This window comes from Augochlora pura, chromosome 9, assembly GCF_028453695.1.
Source record: "Augochlora pura isolate Apur16 chromosome 9, APUR_v2.2.1, whole genome shotgun sequence".
NCBI lineage: Eukaryota > Metazoa > Arthropoda > Insecta > Hymenoptera > Halictidae > Augochlora > Augochlora pura.
This window is the reverse complement of record NC_135780.1, coordinates 11,397,320-11,415,460: the sequence shown is the minus strand read 5'-3', so window position 1 is coordinate 11,415,460 and position 18,141 is coordinate 11,397,320. Positions and strand designations below refer to the sequence as shown.

The 18,141-nt window shown below is 47.7% G+C and overlaps 1 protein-coding gene across 9 annotated transcripts in view; it reads right to left on the bottom strand.

The window, feature by feature from the left end:
* Nucleotides 1–577: 577 nt before the first annotated feature.
* Nucleotides 578–18,141, bottom strand: part of Pkc53e (Protein C kinase 53E) — a 47,181-nt gene continuing 29,617 nt past the window's right edge. For 4 of the 9 annotated variants that reach the window (XM_078191367.1, XM_078191369.1, XM_078191372.1 and 1 more), the window contains 9 exons: nucleotides 11,329–11,457; nucleotides 9,528–9,681; nucleotides 9,225–9,453; nucleotides 9,019–9,150; nucleotides 8,334–8,599; nucleotides 8,057–8,258; nucleotides 7,795–7,983; nucleotides 7,360–7,500; nucleotides 578–7,116 (listed from right to left, as the gene is read on the bottom strand). In XM_078191367.1, the coding sequence (XP_078047493.1) occupies nucleotides 6,964–7,116; nucleotides 7,360–7,500; nucleotides 7,795–7,983; nucleotides 8,057–8,258; nucleotides 8,334–8,599; nucleotides 9,019–9,150; nucleotides 9,225–9,453; nucleotides 9,528–9,681; nucleotides 11,329–11,457 (1,595 nt within the window). In that variant the 3' untranslated portion in view covers nucleotides 578–6,963. Of the gene's footprint in view, nucleotides 7,117–7,359; nucleotides 7,501–7,794; nucleotides 7,984–8,056; nucleotides 8,259–8,333; nucleotides 8,600–9,018; nucleotides 9,151–9,224; nucleotides 9,454–9,527; nucleotides 9,682–11,328; nucleotides 11,458–15,954; nucleotides 16,064–17,119; nucleotides 17,609–18,141 lie in introns of those variants that run through there. The other 5 variants (XM_078191370.1, XM_078191373.1, XM_078191375.1 and 2 more) reach the window with 3 other exon arrangements.

The window sequence follows — 18,141 nt, the reverse complement described above, 5'->3', positions numbered from 1 at the left end:
ATCAAAAGCATTTTCTATACAGAGATTGTGGCGCCTCTTATGGCAAAACAAAGAAGCTTTTTCCAAGGTTCGTTCAGCGCCAATTAGTAGGTGGCGAAACGCCCAAACTGCTTGCCAAAACCAACTGTCGGTAAGGTTTTCTACTAATTTGGCTAACAGTTTCAGCGTTCTGCCACTTACTAATTGGCGCTGCTAAATTCGCAAATAGAGCTTCATTTTTCTTCCGCAACGAGCGCCACTGTCTTTCGAACAACAATTCTGTTTACATTGTGTCTAACGATAAAAGAGGCACAAATCATTCGCATTAATTTTAAGAAATAATTTCGATGTTTTACCGTAATGATTATTTAACTGCAGTGGGCTCAAATTAAAGCTGAGAGAATGTAGTTTACGACAGTAGTGGCACGATTTAAAAATAATAATAGCAACCCAGCAGAAATTGAAGAATTGTTATTTCTCCGGTGACGAGATATTCCGTGCGAAGTGTCGAAAGAAAATAATCTTCCCTTGCATAATTCCCTTTTAGATTTTCGAACTGACGATGACTGAAATCAGTAAGGACACCGACTACATTCGTGACACGATTCGAAACTTTTATTACGACATTATAAATGCACAAAAACATCTTAAAAATATGGGTGTAAGTGTGAACGTGTATAGTCATGCGACGTGTAGTCGAAAGAACAACAGACTTCGATTACAGTTTCGAGAGTGAATGGGAGCTACGCGGGTCAGATTTCATAGATTTCATCGAATGTCCTGCGCATTTATCTTTTTTCTTCCGTGTTTCAGTTTAAGTATAATATAGCATTCTGTTTCTACGTATGACGTTTTACCAGCCGACGAACCGCGCGCATTCCAAGCACACGTTCCGCTCATTGTTCTGGCAGAACGAGTTCTCTCGAAGGAACGTGGTTCCCGAGCGTTCCGGTAACTTCGATTCGGAGCTTGTTCGCGATCAAAATCCGACCCTCGATCGTCTGCGAAATCGAGAAGAAAAGAAACAATTTTCCGGCACCGTGTCGGACACGAGCAGGTAGGCCATTCGCATAGAATCGAGCGTTTAAAATGCTCTAATACTGATTTGACTGTTTTAAAACGTTCTCCGAACGGAGTCGTCCATCTTCTTCGCTCGTCTAACCAATTTACGACGATGCTAACGAAGTACCGTGATTTCAGAATAATTTTACCGAATCGCTCCGCTAGATTTAAGCCGGAGACGATTGTATTTCCGATCGGACCCGACGCAGCTGTGTTCAACCGCGGGCCCTGCTGACCCACCTGACCGTCGAATCGGTGCCGGAAGCCGCGTTGCACGACAGCGGTACCGTTCTCCGCGACCCTCACCTTCCGGTAGGGAAACGGACGAGATACGGCAACGGGGAAACAAGGGCGGAAAACGGGAGAACGAAAGGAAAACGAGAATACTCGACGGGGAGAGTGGGCATGAACATTTCTAAAAGTTTCTCTGCAGAGAAACGAGTCCGCCTCCGATCGTCGCACGATGTTACCATCGGAATTCACCGCACCGTGAGAAAACCTGCGATCATCGTTTCGCCAAACATTTCAAAACAGCTCGCAGATCGTTCGTTCGTCTCCTGTTAGTAATCGCTAATTTCCGGACCGCGACTTCCTATTCTTGTACGTTGCTCTGTGAACATTTCTTTGGCAGAGGATCCCTCGCGGTTCGAATGAAATGTAAAGTAGTCCCATTAATTTGAGTTGAAGCAGACGTCCGTTAGTGTTTTACCGTTCTCAAGATAAACAACCGCGGTCCAGCAATTACAGCGACAATTCTCGATAGCAGTTCGCCCCGGTGAACGGACTGCGAGCTGTTCGGCCCGAAGCACGGGCAATCGCCGAGCCGATCGGACTCGTTGACTATAATCTCGATCGCTAGTGGCCGCGTAGGACCGCGAGATCGGTATATGCAAGTATGCAGTGGCTAAAAGAGGGATCGCCGTCGCGGTGTCGCGTCGCGGCAAATTCTATTTCGAGTTTTCTTTTTTTTTACTTTACCCGCTTCTCTTTTGTCTCATCATCGTTATCATGATTATCTTTCTCTTCTCTTTTTTTTTGTTGCTTTTCTTACTGGTTGGCTTTTCGTACAAAAATAGATTCTCGAGCTCGGGTTGCGTAGCCTCGCGGCGGAATATTTAGTACCTGCGCGAGATCGCTCGATGCCCGGGGTCTTCTCTCGAACGCGAATGCGTCCAGGCCGTGTTCGCCTGAACCGCGATCGCCGCGCGGTTTTATTATCGAGCGCGATGACACCGCAAGTCGCGCCGTTGACAATCGGATGGGGCGCGCGCACGCCGGCACCGTGATTGAACGATCGCGGGGACCGCTACGTCCCCGTGGTCGGGTTCGGGCAACAAGGAAACATCGCCGAGGCTACGTAAAGCCCGGCCGATCGAAGAACGAGATTGGAATCACCCGTTGAATAAGGGGGGCGAGAACTACGTTACGATATACTTATTTATTGGAACACGCTTAATAAGACGTAATTAAATATGTTCGATTTTCGACTTGTTCCGAAACTCGCGAACTCGTGTTCTTTCCACTTTTTTTTCGGGGAGGGGCAGAGAGAGAGTGGGGTTTGTGGGGGTGGCTGGCTGGCTGGCGGGCTGGTCGAGAGAAACAGAGATTCATTCGGTGACCAAGTGTGAGCAAGTGAGCGTGGTTCGAAAGATCAAACATCCTGGCCGTGAATCGGCGACGGAATTATCTAGATCAGGGATCGAACGATCGCGTCGATATTGTACTGTCCGATTCATTCACCCACGGTGCAGCTAGACTGCGAAGCACTATGCGAATAGAAACTTAACGAAAACGACGTTGCCCTAACTAGAGGCTCCGTCGCGAGCTGGAAGAACGCGGGAGCCTCGGTCTACTATCTCAAGCAACTTCCTACGTCGACTTTTGGAGGAGCCGTTGCGCTACGAATCAACGATTGCCGCAGTCTAGTTACGACCACCGTTTTAGTACTCGCTCGTTTCGGTTTATCGCGCCACCCACGAGAAAGCTATCGTTTGCCTCGCGGTCGCGCTTCAAGCGAAATCTTTTCGACACAGACGACACGCGTCTGAGAGAAACACGCGCGAGAATGTTCTTGACGAGCAGCTGCTTCGAAAAGCTCTGAGACGAGACTCGAGAATCACTTTAAGCAGCAACGTTATTGCATTTTCTTTCGAGTCGGAGCGAAGCCGTTGTTGTAAACGTTCGCGCGTTCAAGCAAGCGCGCGATAAATATAAATGATCTGTTTCTCGTTTTATAGATAATCGCAATTGGAAAATCTCGCGAATCAAGGTCTTCCCCCGTAGCTTCCCCGCGGGGACGCGACATCCGCGTTCCTGACTGGTGACCGAAGCAGACCCCCGCTCCGTTTGGCCCGAGAAGCGGCCGAGAAGGATCGATCGGTGAGCAACGATAATATCGATAACAATTCTATGTCGCTTTTTACGAAGCGTCAAGCGTTACATGAGCTGCGCGCGTCTGATATACGTGTTCTATATTATAGCAAGGTTTGTTGAGGAGACAGCGGGGGCGGCCGGCAAAGTGGTCCGTCGTCGCGAGCCCTGATCCAGATCGTTCCAGCCTTGGCTAATTCGCGAGTTATCGCGCTGTTCTCTCTGATCGGACGAGGCAACGAGTGTCGCGAGAGACAGAATCGAGAACTCTATAAAGGAACGAATCGACGATGCGACGCGAGATCACGGTGCCCGGGGATCGGGGTGAGTGAGAGAGAGAGAGAGAGAGAGAGAGAGGGGGGGGGGGCGCGAGATCGTCGATCCTAGAATCGCGGGGAGAGTCCTCGCGAAAGTTTCGTCTCGAGACTCGAGTGTGTCTTCTCTACCGCTACCTTTCGACCAGGTTCGCCGTCGCCGTGGCCGACGGGCGCCGTTAAAAAAGAACGCGCCCGTCGGAGCCGACGGGCTGATCGTCTACCTCTACGTTCGCGCGACGAGATAGTCGCGGGTGTCGATCGAGACTTCAAAATGATTGACCGATCGCCTAGGAGCGAGCCGCGGACCGGCTGCTCGTGCAGATCGACCGTCGTTCCGCGCATATTCAAGCCCGGCGGGCTCAGTTAGGGATCCTTCGTTAACGAGTTTATTCGAAGCGAATTGCGGCACAACGCGTGTATAACAAATACGAGCTTACGCATTTATGGAAAATTGGGTAAAATAGAGAGATCAGACGAACGCTAAACCTACCGAGCAGCGTCTGCCACGTATCTGCTTCAGAAAAATTACGAGACGGAATTTATTTAGTCAATGTATGCTCGAGTAGGGTCTTTATAATTTCAACAATATTCAAACGAATCAAACGTGGCAGCGGTCATTGTAATAAATTGGCAGGGTAGGTTTAGTATTTAACAATATTGTTACAGTATTTTGAATCTGTTAAAACTGTCAAAGGAAGAAATACGCTCCTCTGTCTTCCGTTTCTTACAATTGATGTGGATAATTTTTACATAGAGATCCGTAGTTTGGTAATAACAATGAGGGAGAAAGAAATGTCGAAATTCGAGAAGTATTTGGCATCGACCGAGTTAATCGTTATTGTATGACACCGACGGCGGAATAGAATTTATCGTTAGTCGATAGCAGGGATTTTCGATCCTCGAATGTGGATAAGAAGAAGGCGGCGAGCTCGTTAACGTTTCATTGTAGGAACCTCGCGCGACAGTCGATCTGCCACCGCAGCTCGTCCGCAATCAAAGATAAGCGTTCGAGGAGGAAAACGGTCCCGCGGAATCGGTTTTCTTCTGCGCTTTTCCCAGCTGTGTGGATGCTTCCTTGGACTCTCGATGGCTCTCGGTTCGTCCCCGTATCGTTCTCGTCCTCGATCGTTCGATAGAAAGACAGTGTATCACTGGATGCGAGGGTTTTCAGGCACGAGACGAACTTGTAGGAAATACTGTTTTTTGCGGTTTTTTTCTTCAACGTTTTTAAACGAACTCGAGAGAGAAGGAGTGAGTGATAGAGATAGAGAGAGATAGAGAGAAAGAGTGATGAAAAGTAGGGAGACCGTTCGAACGACAGTGTTTCAAACGAAAGGGTAATCGTGATCGGTGATGACGAACAGCTGAAAGTAAAGGCGGACAACGTCGAAATGGACGAACGGACGAGCGTAATCCGTTATTATCTTCGTAGTATGCTTCCGCCGCGACCAATCAGCCGCAACGACCGTCCGACGTGTCGACGAGCATCTTCGTAAACAATCCGATTGTCCCGAACCGTCGCGTCGTAGCGAAACGAAACTCTCAGAAAATTATCGTCGCTCCGGGAGAGAAACCGGATGTTTCTCTCCGCGAAGGAAACTTCAATCCCTCGACGACCGAGATCAAGGGATCGAAACCAGTCATTTATTTTGGAAGTGGAGCACTCTCGCTCGGACAAACGTCCGACGTCAGACTTTTACAAATTGCGCAGCGACGCTTCGCTTCAATTTACAATGTGGGCCGTCGAGGGAGTAAACGAGAGGTGGAGGAAGATAATCGTGGCCGGTGAACGAACCAATTTCGACCACGAAACAAATCTTTGAGTCCGACTTCTCTCGGTGGCAACAATAGAAATAAATTTATTGCACGCTGCTTGTCTTTACGCGATTAATCCAATGCGGCGCAAATTGGCAGGACGACCTGCGAACAGCCATTGACCCTTGAACCGAGTGAAAATTATAAATACTATTCTGAGAGAAAGTATTTGATCGAAACATTAAAAATGAGAAATAAATCGAAAGAAGATTAAAATGTTAAATGCTCGTGTCACTACCAAATACAAAATAACAAAAATTGAAGTAGCATGACCAAAGCATTAGAACATTGTTGTTTTTGTAAAAATAAACCGAGTAAACATTGAATTAAAAGAGAAACTAAAAGGAACTAGAAATTACCCGGTTGAAGGGTACATTTTGTTTCAGTGTCGAGCCGGCGCGATTCCAGTGTACCTATCGCGTACACATGTCTCTGTAATATACTAGGTCCGACTTAGGATCGTCGTGAGTAGTGCAACGTTAACGAAATATCGATAGAAATTTCAGTGACACAGGACAACACGGGCCCGTGCGGCCATGTTCTCTATACACATAATGTACACGCGTGTATACAGGGCACGACGGATCGAGTGGAAGAACTGGGCGGGGAATTCTTTCGCGGACAAACCGTGAATGGAAAATCGGATTTCATTCAGCGCGCGGAATACGCTTCCATCTTACGCCGGTTCTACCATTCGTCCCACCAGGTCCTGTACATAACAATATATTCGTCCGTTCGTTCGTTCGATATACATTATATTCATATTTATATATATATTTATATATATTTATACTCTCTGGAAGGCGACAGTAGAAACTACCGAAGTAAATGTATACGATATCATAATAATAACAGGTATGCACGGAGATCGAGAACAGTGGTTAGGAAATGTTCCCGTCCCGGCTCTAATCGCGAGAGGGATAGTAAGAGAGAAAGATCGCGAAACAGATAGAGATAATGGGTGAAAGAGAAATAGACAGAACAGAGACAGAAAGATAGATAGAGAGAGAGAGAGAGAGAGAGAATGAGAGAGATCTCCTATCGCGATTATTCGAATCTTGTTCTAGTTCGCCGAGTCCATCGACTTTTGTTAGGGGAAGAATAGGGAGCTCGGACCTCGAGGATCCTGATTGCAACGCCCGTCGCCTACGATCGGGCTCTACGTTCGAGATCCGACGAAACTGCTTTTCGTTTCCAAAAAACCTGGAACACGACTGGGGAGAGTATCGTCTTCGGAAAGGGGCGTGGAACGAAGGACCAGGAAAACGATGAGAGGGGAAAAAGTTGGAAGGGAGAGAAGACGACGGTGAAAGCCCTGAGTAGCAAGAAGGAAGATGAACCCCGGGGTAATGGCGGGGAGAGACGCGGCGACGAGAGGTTTTTTTGCGACTAACGAGGATAGAACGGTCCTCCTATCCGTTTAGACGTGCTGCACGTACTCCGGGTTCAGGAACGAGAAGCCCATGAACTCCGTCTGGTCCAGATTCATCATGAACAGCTTGTCTGTGGGCGTCAGGTCCGTCTTCTCCGATGTGAACTGTTTGTCGAAGTTGTTCACGTCCTTGCGATGTTTCTAAAATCGAATGATAGCATTTAGCGGATGCACTCGACGCTTTTGCTTAGAGTCTAAGAGGTATGATCAACGCTTTCACTGCCATTAAATTTGAAAACTAATTTGTACATTGATCTATTATGTCTTCTTTATTCTATTAGGACATTTTAATGAAATATAATATTTTATTCCCATACATTTTTGGAGACTGTGAACGTGTTAGTCAAAGTGTTAAAAACATCGGTTCTTTCAGCCGGTACTCACAATCTTTGGTTTGAACGGCGGCTGCACTTCGCGGTTCTCGATTCTCACCCAGTCGATGTGCCGGAAGAACGCGTGGCTGCGCACGTCCTCCTCTCCCCGGAACCCGCAACCCAGTCTCTTCACGGGGTTCTTCGTGAGGAACTGAACAACGACAAGGTATTACCACGTCGCCCCAAGAATCGGACGGTGACATTGCAATCTATAGGCTACGTTTCTACATTTCTACCATAGTTTCCCAAGGCTCTTTTGGCTCGTGGCTCTCTCTTCAGGGTCTGCGTTCAGCATCCCCATCAGCATCTCCCCCAGCATCTTCATTTCTATAATTTTTTGATCTTGGATAGTTCGCCCAAAAGCCAGTGATCTTCCGAGCATCCACGTTGGGAAATTATGGTTTGCAAGGGGTTCGGGAAAGGCAGAAAGGCACGGTACTCTTACCGCTTTACAAATTTCTCTAGCCTCCTTGGTGAGGCTCTTCGGATAGCTGACATTGTGATCTTTGATGGCATCGAATAGCTCGTCTTCGTCCTCGCCGTCGAAGGGCGGCTGTCCAACCAGCATCTCGTAGAGCAACACTCCGTATGCCCACCAGTCAACCGACTTCCCATACGGTTGATAAAGTATAATCTGGAAGAAGAAGTCGTTAGATGAATCTATCGATTAGCAAAGAGCGAGGCGGATCAGTTGCCAGGACACCGACTTCGGGAGCGATGTAGTCGGGCGTTCCGCAGAAGGTTTTGGTGGTTTTGTCGCCGCTGATGCCCTCCTTGCACATGCCGAAGTCGGCGATCTTGATGTGCCCGTCCTGGTCCAGCAAAACGTTGTCGAGCTTCAAGTCCCGGTAGATGATGCCGCGCCCGTGAAGGTAGAACAGGCCGATCGCGATCTCGGACGCGTAGAACCTATGCAAAACGCGAACGTGCATCAATCTCTTTTATCGGGCGTTTCAAAGAGGATGTTAAAACGTTGACGCTTACACAGCCACCGGTTCCTTGAACTTGCCGCACTGCTGTATCTGGTACATCAGATCTCCGCCGTTCACGTACTCCATCACGAAATACAGCCGGTCCATGGTCTGGAAGCAGGAGTGCAGCTGCACCAAGAACGGAGGCTTGCTGGACAACGCCAGTACCCGTTTCTCCACCATCGCACACTCCACGTCCTCGTCCTGGATGATGATGTCCTTCTTCAAGATCTTGATAGCGTACAGCTCGTCGGTACCCTTTCGCTCCGCCAGCATCACCTGAAATTACGAGAGCGACTTTGAAGGACCAAACATATCATATCTAGGAAAGGCAGCCCTATTCAATTCGGTTGCCAATGAGTTGGAAATAAAATTTTTAACTCTACCACGCGTCGCGTTAAAATTAACAAGACATCCAAACGAATTCAGTCTCGCAATTTTTCTAAAGCGACACACACGTCGGATGTCCCTACTGCGCGCCCAGCGTTCGAAGTTATCTCGTTTTAAAAGGTGTACAGATATATTTGTCCGCGATTGTATTTCCAGTGCTCCGGTCTCTAAGAGCACTCGATCTTCAATCGAGAGAAATCCAGTGAAAGGGGAGGAGCGCTAGAGACCGTATTGAATTTCATCCCATCCAGACACCAGGGAAGCTAGCGCCACGCAAAAAGAAAAATAGCCATCGAGGAGCGACTGACTTTGCCGAAGCTGCCCTTGCCGAGCACCATCAGGAAGTTGAAGTCGCTCGCCCTGATCAGATCGCTCTTGCCCATGTTGTGCGGCACCTCTTTGTCCTGGGTTGTCGGCGCCTTCTTCGTGACCGACGTCTTCTAGGAGGAAAGACACAGTTAAGGCTCCGGAACGGAGGCTAATCAATTATCGCTTCGAACGGAATAGGGCTTACTCGCATCTTGACTTTGAGCTCGGCAAGGTCGACGCCTTCCTCTGGCACGGGCACGTTGTAGAAGTCGCCCTCCTCCTGGGTGAGCAGCTTGAACCATCCGCTCGCCGATGCTTTCATCAGCTCCGAGATGCCGAACGAGAGCGAGCCCATGAAGTCGTTCCTGGACGTTCTGTCCCAATCCCATACCTCGATCAGCAGCCGCCGGTCCTTGTCCTCCGGCTTCAAGTCGCTGAAACGCGATGATCGACTAATAAATTTCTATTCATTAACAAAACGTAACACAAAAGTGAATGGAGAACTCACAAAACGATCGTCTCGTTCCATTCCGGGTTCAGCGAGGATTTGATCGTCTTGGTCTTTTTCTTGACGTTGTCCGAATCCGGGATCAGCTTCAGCTTGACGTAGGGATCCGACAGGCCGTTCGGGTCCATCGGGATCAAGTTCCGCCCCTGATTCACTGCAATCGGTTTTCCCCCGATCCACGCGATCGGATCATTCCGTCTCCACGAGTGAACTTCGCGAGATCAACGCGGTGATCCCCCGCCAGTCTTGTGTGTATGTGTGTGTGTGGTCGCGTTTGATCGAGGACGAACGGTGAACCGAGCCGCGGAGCGATCGATTTTAATACCGTTCCGTTTCAACGTTCCGACCTTGCGGAATCGAAAGAACCGCTTTTTTCCAGCCGATAATAACGGTCTAATAATAAAGATCTCGCTTTCCTCGAGGCCCTGCTCCACGAGAGATAATCTTCCTCTCCGAGCCACTTGAAAAACGTTTGACGAGAGAGAGAGAGGGAGAGAGAGTGAGAGAGAGACCCCAGTCGATAAATCGATCTCGAGAGATATTTTTAATAACGATTGCCACGGACCCGACGGGATTATTACGCGGACCGTAATAATCAAACGGATCGGGTCTCACGGTTACGCGGTTTTCGGCATAACCGATCTCCCCCTCTCCCCCTCTCCCACTGCCGCCGCCGTTCGTCTCGATCCGCCCTTCCCTTTGACTCCGCTTTTCGGAAGAGGAGACCCTATTGTCCCCGGGCTCGGGCCGGATTCTATTCGGCCGGATAACCGCGTGATTGCGATCGGTTTATCGCAGCGGAAGAGCTCTCCGGACAAATAAAATGAAAGAACAGAGAGCGAAAGAGAGACGAAAAAGAGAGAAAGAGAGAGACGGCTATGGGCAGAGGGAATTATCGAAATTGTAACTGATAGAATTATCGGAAAAATATAAATTGGAGTAGACCCCGTTCGGAGGACGCTACGACGCACTGTGATCTGTAGACTGCGGATTTTATGGATTTCTGGCGGGAACAAATACGATGATTGTATTGTCCACAGTCTGTAAAAACGAGCCGCCCGGGCTTTAACACGTTCTGTGCCACGTGCGCCAACCATTCTACGTTGACCGCGGTAAACGAGTCATTTAAAACGAACGTGGAATTAAAGAGTTAATTTCCACCGTAAAAATGGATTAAATAAAAATTGTTTGATAATTAACACTTTATCGACCGGTAGCCTATAAATCGGCTTCTTCCCCGATCGGTAGCCTGTGAATCGGTTGCTATAGCAACCCTTAATTTGTTATCTATTATTGAGATAAATGTGTTAAATTGTACTACAAGCTTCAATATTATTATATAAATTTTTAGATATTTTAAGAAATTTAATAATTTTATAATTTTTAGAAATTTTAAATATTAAATGCCTTTCGCGATTAATAAGATAAATAAAATCAAAATAGACATTTTTACGACCGGTCGATAAAGTGTTAATAATTGCCTGAAACGTATCGAGTTTTAATAAAATATCAAAAGTCGAGTGAGAACAGCTGACACGGAGCGTGTTAAGAATCGTATCTCCTCTGCCCAAATTGTCCATTTTTGGCGTAGCAGCTCTAGGACAATTATCGAATACAATTCACTGCACGAATTAATATATCGCGTGCGAATAAAATATATCTTCGATTGATTTTTAAATTATTATACAAACAGCCGCAAGTAGAATAGAATTAACCGGCCTGGCGGGTCAACGCGGCGTCCCCTTCCGAAAGATTAGGCTGGCGATGGATCTCCCCGAGGATCGGTCGCTGGTGGACTTACCCTCCACGGTGAGCTTGTTCCCGGAACAGCTGATGTTCAAGTTGATACGACCGCGTCTTTCGGTGTGGTCGCATCCGCACAGGTTCGGCACGCTCTCCTCGCACCTCTTGTGTACGTTCATGTCGCATGCTGCGTCATCAGATCAACGATCAGTATATCGGTATCGTTCGACGCTCTCGCTGGCGTCTCATCGCCAGGCGACCGGCAACCACGTTCGTTTGCCGCGTGTTTTCCGTTCAACTTTTTTTCTTTCAACTGTACTTTCGCAACATTCGAACGGTTCGAGCAGAGCGGGATGGATGCAGAGAACAGCGCGGGGGTTGGTGCGATGCTTTCTTGGCGCGTCGGGACCGCGGCCGCCGCTTGTCCGCGCGGACCTCCGCGATCTTTGCGATCTTTGCGATCGAATATTTCGACATAACCCTTTTGCACTAACCACTAAAATTCAGCACGTTCCAAAATAATTTTTACATTATGAAAAATTAAATCTCAAAAATGATTAAAAGTACAACTTTCTGTTGTTGCGCGAGTTACAAGAATCAATTTGCATAAAATACATTTTTCGTATAAAGTGGAAATGCTGTATGTCAGAAAAGTTATTTTAGAATTGCGGTTGAAATGGCTCCGAGTGCAAAGGGTTAATTACGAATGAATATATCGTCTTGCTCGATGGAATATTTATGCTCGAATATAATTCAATATTTTTATTTCGCAGAATAGAAGAATTTCGCTGACAGTGGTTTTCTGCGGAGGGATGCGCCGCGACGAAGAGAGAGCGGCCGCGGTCGGAGAGAACGCATACGCGCGGGAAGCGACGACCGTGAACCTTCGCGCGGGATGGCATGTGCGTGGTTTCGACGCGGGACAAGCGGAAAAATTGGCGAAACCACGGGGAAGGAATTATCGACCGTCCCCCTGGCGAGTGGGCTCGACCCGCGAAACAAGCTTTGGTCGACGGGTCGGTCGATGACACCCTCCGGTCGTACAAGCTCGGTCGAACGAGCCAAGAAAAGATTCGAGACGAGCTGCGATCGATCCGCGAACCGCAACGTTCGTTTACCCGCGCGTATGCGAAACGACGACGCTGGGTCCTGGTGCACCCGCGGGCACTGTCGGGATTGATTCGGTGGTCTGATCGAGAGATAATTTTAACGATGGCCGAAATACTGCTCTGCCAGATCCAATTAGTTTAGCATGGCTTGTATATCTCGACAATTCTCTGTTAACCCCTCGAAACGTTGTAATATACGCGACATATTGCTTCGCTTATGCTCGTGCGTAACAATAGATCAGGATAGTCCATTTGTCCCCGTTATTTAACACGTTGACCGTCGGTCATGTGTGCACATTCGTTTAGACTTTGAAATAAATTCTTGCTGTTAGTTATGCGAGCAAGCTTTACTTAAAATTGTATGGAAATTGTATCAAAATTGCGTGAAAATTGCAATCGACGAATTGAAACTGTTCTACCGATTTTATTCATCCATAAAGACAATGAATAGTTCTCAGGTTATCAGAATCGTTAAGAAATATTCTTCTCTTCGTATAAAAATCCACGAGACTAATTTCAATGTTTCATCTTCAGTTCTCTCAGCCACGCAGGCTCAAAACTGCGTGATTTTCTTGGGACAATCATCGCGCCGAGTCTTCGACAGAAGATCCAGCTTTCCGAGAAAAATGCTCTACATATCATTTGAAAAGAATCCTCAACAGCGGCTCCGACTTCGCCGACAGGACTCGCGGAGGTGCATCGGAACCGTGAAAACGAAAATGGCGGGCACTCGCGTGAATTACGAGGGTGTTTTGTGGCGCGGATACGGTGCAATTCGAATATCTACGGCAGCGGGTTGGAATCGAGTCACGTGGCGCACGGCAGCTTTGCGACCCCCGATCTGCGATCGTCGGCTGGAGGTTGTTGGAAAAGTTTCGACATAGAGATCTCCGGCGGGTGAAATTGCTGAAAAATATATTTATAATATCATAACATTTATAATATTATATTTATAATATTTCCAAAAAATGTCGACCAGCTGGTACGTCGGAGACCTCTGCGCCAACAAGTGTTGTAGACGTATACATATACAACACGCTGCATATCGTATAATATATAATGTATTGTATAATATAATGCATCGTACAAAATTATGAAAGAAGAAGAGGAGGTCTTCGAGACGGCAACCTTTTGAAAAATGGCATAGAAAAGATGTCGGTGGCCGACAGCGGCAGAACGGGTATCGCGCGACCGTCGAGCGGGTCGAGTGCTCTGCGCCCGCGTGTACTCGTCGCTGGTTGGATATCTACGGTATTACACATATACAGGGATATACACATACACGTGTGTACAGCTACGAGTGGCATGCACGATAGAGAACAATTGTGTACGATATATATATATAATATGTATATAATACTATAGGATGACCATAGAGAGATTTAAGTAAAACGTAGGCTCGCGAGGTACGTGTCGTATCCGTATGTACAACGCTAGATAGGTATAATATACAATATCATATACTATACTTTCTTATGTACAAGGCGGCGAGCTCGGAAAGAAAACGTGCCAGATAGTGTACGATCAAGAGAGAGAGCGAGAGAGAGAAAGAGAGAGAGCTAGAGAGAGAGAGAGAGAGGCGACGGTGAGTAGAAGCGAGGAGCGAAAAGGAGAGAAACCAAGTGACGTGAGCACGCGACGATACGTGACATATGTACGTGACGCGAGATTATGGTCGGGGGCTACCGGTTAACGCCGGGTTACCGTCGGCTACCCAACCGGCCGGGCGGTCGAGACTTTTTCAGTTTCCGTCGTTCGAACTGATATTTCCAAATCGATCCGCGCGACACTGATACACGTCCGATAGTTGTCAGATGTATTTATAAATAACGTTGTTTTGCAACTAAATTACAATTCGATTCGATAGCAGTGCGACAGATTTAACCCCTTGACTCTTTTCACGATGCGTTGATTAGCTCTTATCTGTCCTTAATATTTTTCTTAACCCTTTCGCTCCGACGGACGTATATATTAAAAAATTGTTCGAATTATGGAGACTTTCTGGCTGGAATTATTTCTAAATCCGAGCGTGGATTATAATAAAAATTGCCCGGTGTGTAGGTAAATTGTTATCGTTCTTAGAAAGCACACAGCATCGATCATGTTTTAGTGCTCGGCGGGTTTAGCGCACGCGACGCAAATATCGCTGTAAATAAAAATGTGACACCGTATCTGATTTGCCCGGCGGCGATCGTCAACCCACGCTAATAAAAATCGAACGACCGTCTCGATGGAGTCACATGAAAAAGAAAGATAACAGAAGAATTTATGTGCATTATATTGCAAGCGCTGTCTGCTCTATCTCATAAACAAAATCTAGATCGGATTTGTCAACAACTAAGCTCTATAAGCATACTTTAACCACTTAGCTGCGTCGATATATTTGGAAGATAAATTTTGCTACGCGTTTTATCAATCATACCGAGTGTAGTCTTTTTGATAATTGTTCTAGAATTATCCTGAATCATGCGAAATTGTTGACTACGTTACCATAAGCATTTTGACATAAATCACAGGAGAAGTATATTTATTATAAGATGTAAAATTCTCGTACGCAGCTAACAGGTTAATGGCAAAGGCGGCCATTTTGTTTCGCGGCGCGTAAGCCTCGGCTCGTCGACTCGATAAATTAAACTCGAAATTATTGTACAATCCATTCTCTGATCGGATTTATCGAAATTCAACGCGTTCATTGTGAAAAGAATCTGTGCGAAATGCGAAACAGAAGTAACTATCGAATAGGTATTACCAAACGACATTACTCATGAAATACCTCCGACAGAAACCCCGCGAAAGCGACAATAAATCTTCGACTCGGGAAGCCGACTTTTCGCAATCGAATGGCGGCGATAGAAATTCCGGCGACATCATTGCGAAGGCTCGCGAGTATCGTCGCGAGTTAATGGCAGACAAAGGACGGTGCAAAGCGCGACGTAGCGTGCGGTCGACATTTTCGATTTGTTCGCAATTTGGAATCCCGGCATTTGGACGGTCAGTTCTCGACGGGCTCCGGGCGGTTCGGTCGACCATAGGCCACCCGGCCGATTTCGTGTTTGTTCAGGACTCTCGTGGGTATCTTGTAGATCAACAGCTCTGGTCAGCACGCGGTACACACACGGCACGGGATGCGCCGGAAGCCGACCGCGTCCTACCCCTTTTCCTGAACCGATGCGTTTCAACGGACCGGCGGTTCTCTACTTACTGCATATACACGGGCGAGCATCGAACCGTAAAGGTTCTCGGGCAAGGGCCAAAGATTACGGGGCAGGGGTCGAAACACCGTTGGAGCGGGTGCGACGAGAAATCACACACTGGTACATAGCCAGGTATACGTACTGGCATACTTGCTAGCTCTAGAGACGGGGCTACCTCGGGATGGAGAGACTAATCATCGCGTTGGTTCGCAGGCGTTGCTGAGAAATTTCAGAGAGGCCGGGAACAGCCTCGGGACGAGGTGACTCGCGGGAGACGCGACGCGGAATCGCGGGTTTCGTATATACTGCTCTTGCTTGTAACGCGTCGCATTACTTTTCGACCGATTACTTCCACTGTTGTTCAATTGTTGTGTTAGCTACCTGAACATTTAAGTCCCTGATGCGCGATACCGTGAAGCATCGAGCCGCAGTGGTCGCAGAAGGTTGGCGTCAGGTACGTGAAAACCTCCCATTTGTGTGCGGTGCTCATCTGGGAACACAAAACAGGGGTCCAGGGACACCCGATCCTTCATTCTGTTCCGGTCCTGGGTATCAGCGAGAGAAAGAGAGAGAGAGAGAGAAAGAAAGAGACAGACAAACAGATAGATAGACAGAGGAGAGATAAAGAGAGAGAGAGAGAGGGCGAGCGAAAATAGAAAGACAGAGAGAAAGAGAGGGGGACGAGAGTCCTCTCTTCCGGTGCGGACCGGAAGCACCGGAACCACCGAGAGGCCACTGGTTCACGCGACTGGCTACCTAGCTCGAAAATCGACGGTGAGAATCCACGATGAAAATCCACGGTGAAAATCCACGACGTGAAAATCTACGGTGAGAATCCACGATGTGAAAATCTACGGTGAAAATTCACGATGCGAGGAGTCAGCGGTGGAAATCCACGGGGGGTGCCATGGAGGCGACGTAATCGGCATCGTGGATGCCTCTGCGAAGACCAGGGGACGATTTCGCTTTCTCGAGCGTCGATAAAGATACCCTCGGGGCGTCTCGACTCGTTGCTTCTCTTAGCGCGACAGTACGGAAAGAGCACAGAGAACGGAGACGGAGACAGAGAGAGAGAGAAAGCAAGAGGAAACTCCGGGTTCCGTCCGAGCATTAAGCTCGTTTCCGCGGCGCGACTTTTCTCCGACGGTCGTTTCCTCCGGTTGTTGTTTGCTCGCTCTTTCTCCGGTCCGCGGCACAGAGGATTCTCTAGATCGCGCGGAGAAGAACGCTCCGCGAGAATACCCGGCGGCGGCTCCGTCGTTCACGGGGAACCCTTTTCGCTGGGTCGACGCGCGGGGAAAACCTTTTCGCTCGGTCGTACGCGCGCGGTAGGGCCGCGGGAGGGGGTGGGGGGCGTTTCGTCGCGACCCGTGATGCGAGGTAAAGAAAAAAGACAAAAAAGAAAAGAGTACAAAGAGAAGAGAAACGGCAAACAGGTGCGGAGTAGGGGGGGTAAGAAAGTGTCGCCGAGACAGGCTGGTAGAAGCGAAGGGACACAGAGCGCAAGAACAAACTGTACAGAGAACGTGGAACAACGACTATTTACAGTGTCCAGGTTGATCATCGGAGAGATCTCGTTCGTTCGGTCGTCCAAGCTCTCCCTTTTTCTATCCCGGCAAAGCTGGCCGATGCGTGTGCTTTTTCGCCCGACTCTACACCCACGGTTACGCCGCGACCCGACGACACACGCTCGACGCCAGGCATGGCCACGGATTTCCCTCTGGGGCTGTGCACCGCGGACACCGTATCGAAATTCTTCGGGAATATCAGGACCGCTCCGTGCAATCTACCGTGAGACGGAACCGTGGTCCTCGGACAGGGCTGCGAGGATAGCGCCTCGACGCGTCGCCGACTTTTTGAAAAAAGAACCACGGAATGGCGAACTTCTTACGGTGCGAGATACGCGGACGGACTGTACAACGTGTTCCAAAAGTCATTTGTAATCTGGACGTAACTTTTTCCTCAACGAAAATACGATCCGCGACTTCGTTTACGAGTTATTAACCCTTTCGCTCTGACGAAATATGTTCTGTATATATGTTCATACCATATATGTACTTTTATTTCATACTATACATAAGATATTTTTGTTAATCGACAAACAGTCGACTATAATATTTATAATAATAAATTATGATTGTAAACTTTTATATTTTGGAAAGTAAAATGATATTACCGAATACAATAAATATCATTGTAAATTTTAGATACTCGGTAATACGCTCTGTAGCGAAAGGGTTAAAGAAAAATAATGACCAATGATCTCGTATACTATTGATCACTGTTTTTCCCTAATAACTTTTAAACGAAGCCGCGGATTGCATTTGCGCCGAGGAAGAAATTACTTCAAATTATCTCGGAAATCCTTCATTTCCCCATTGCGAGAGATTTTTTAAACAGCCTGTACACTTGGTCCAATGAGATGAGTCTGTTAGTAGGAAATAATTGCGCGATGATCATTAGACTGCGGATACTATGGACTCGTGATAAATATATCGGTAGGTAAAATAGGAAACAGCGAAAACGTTGGAAGAATTGACGATCACTGTATTGTGTTTCTCTTAATAT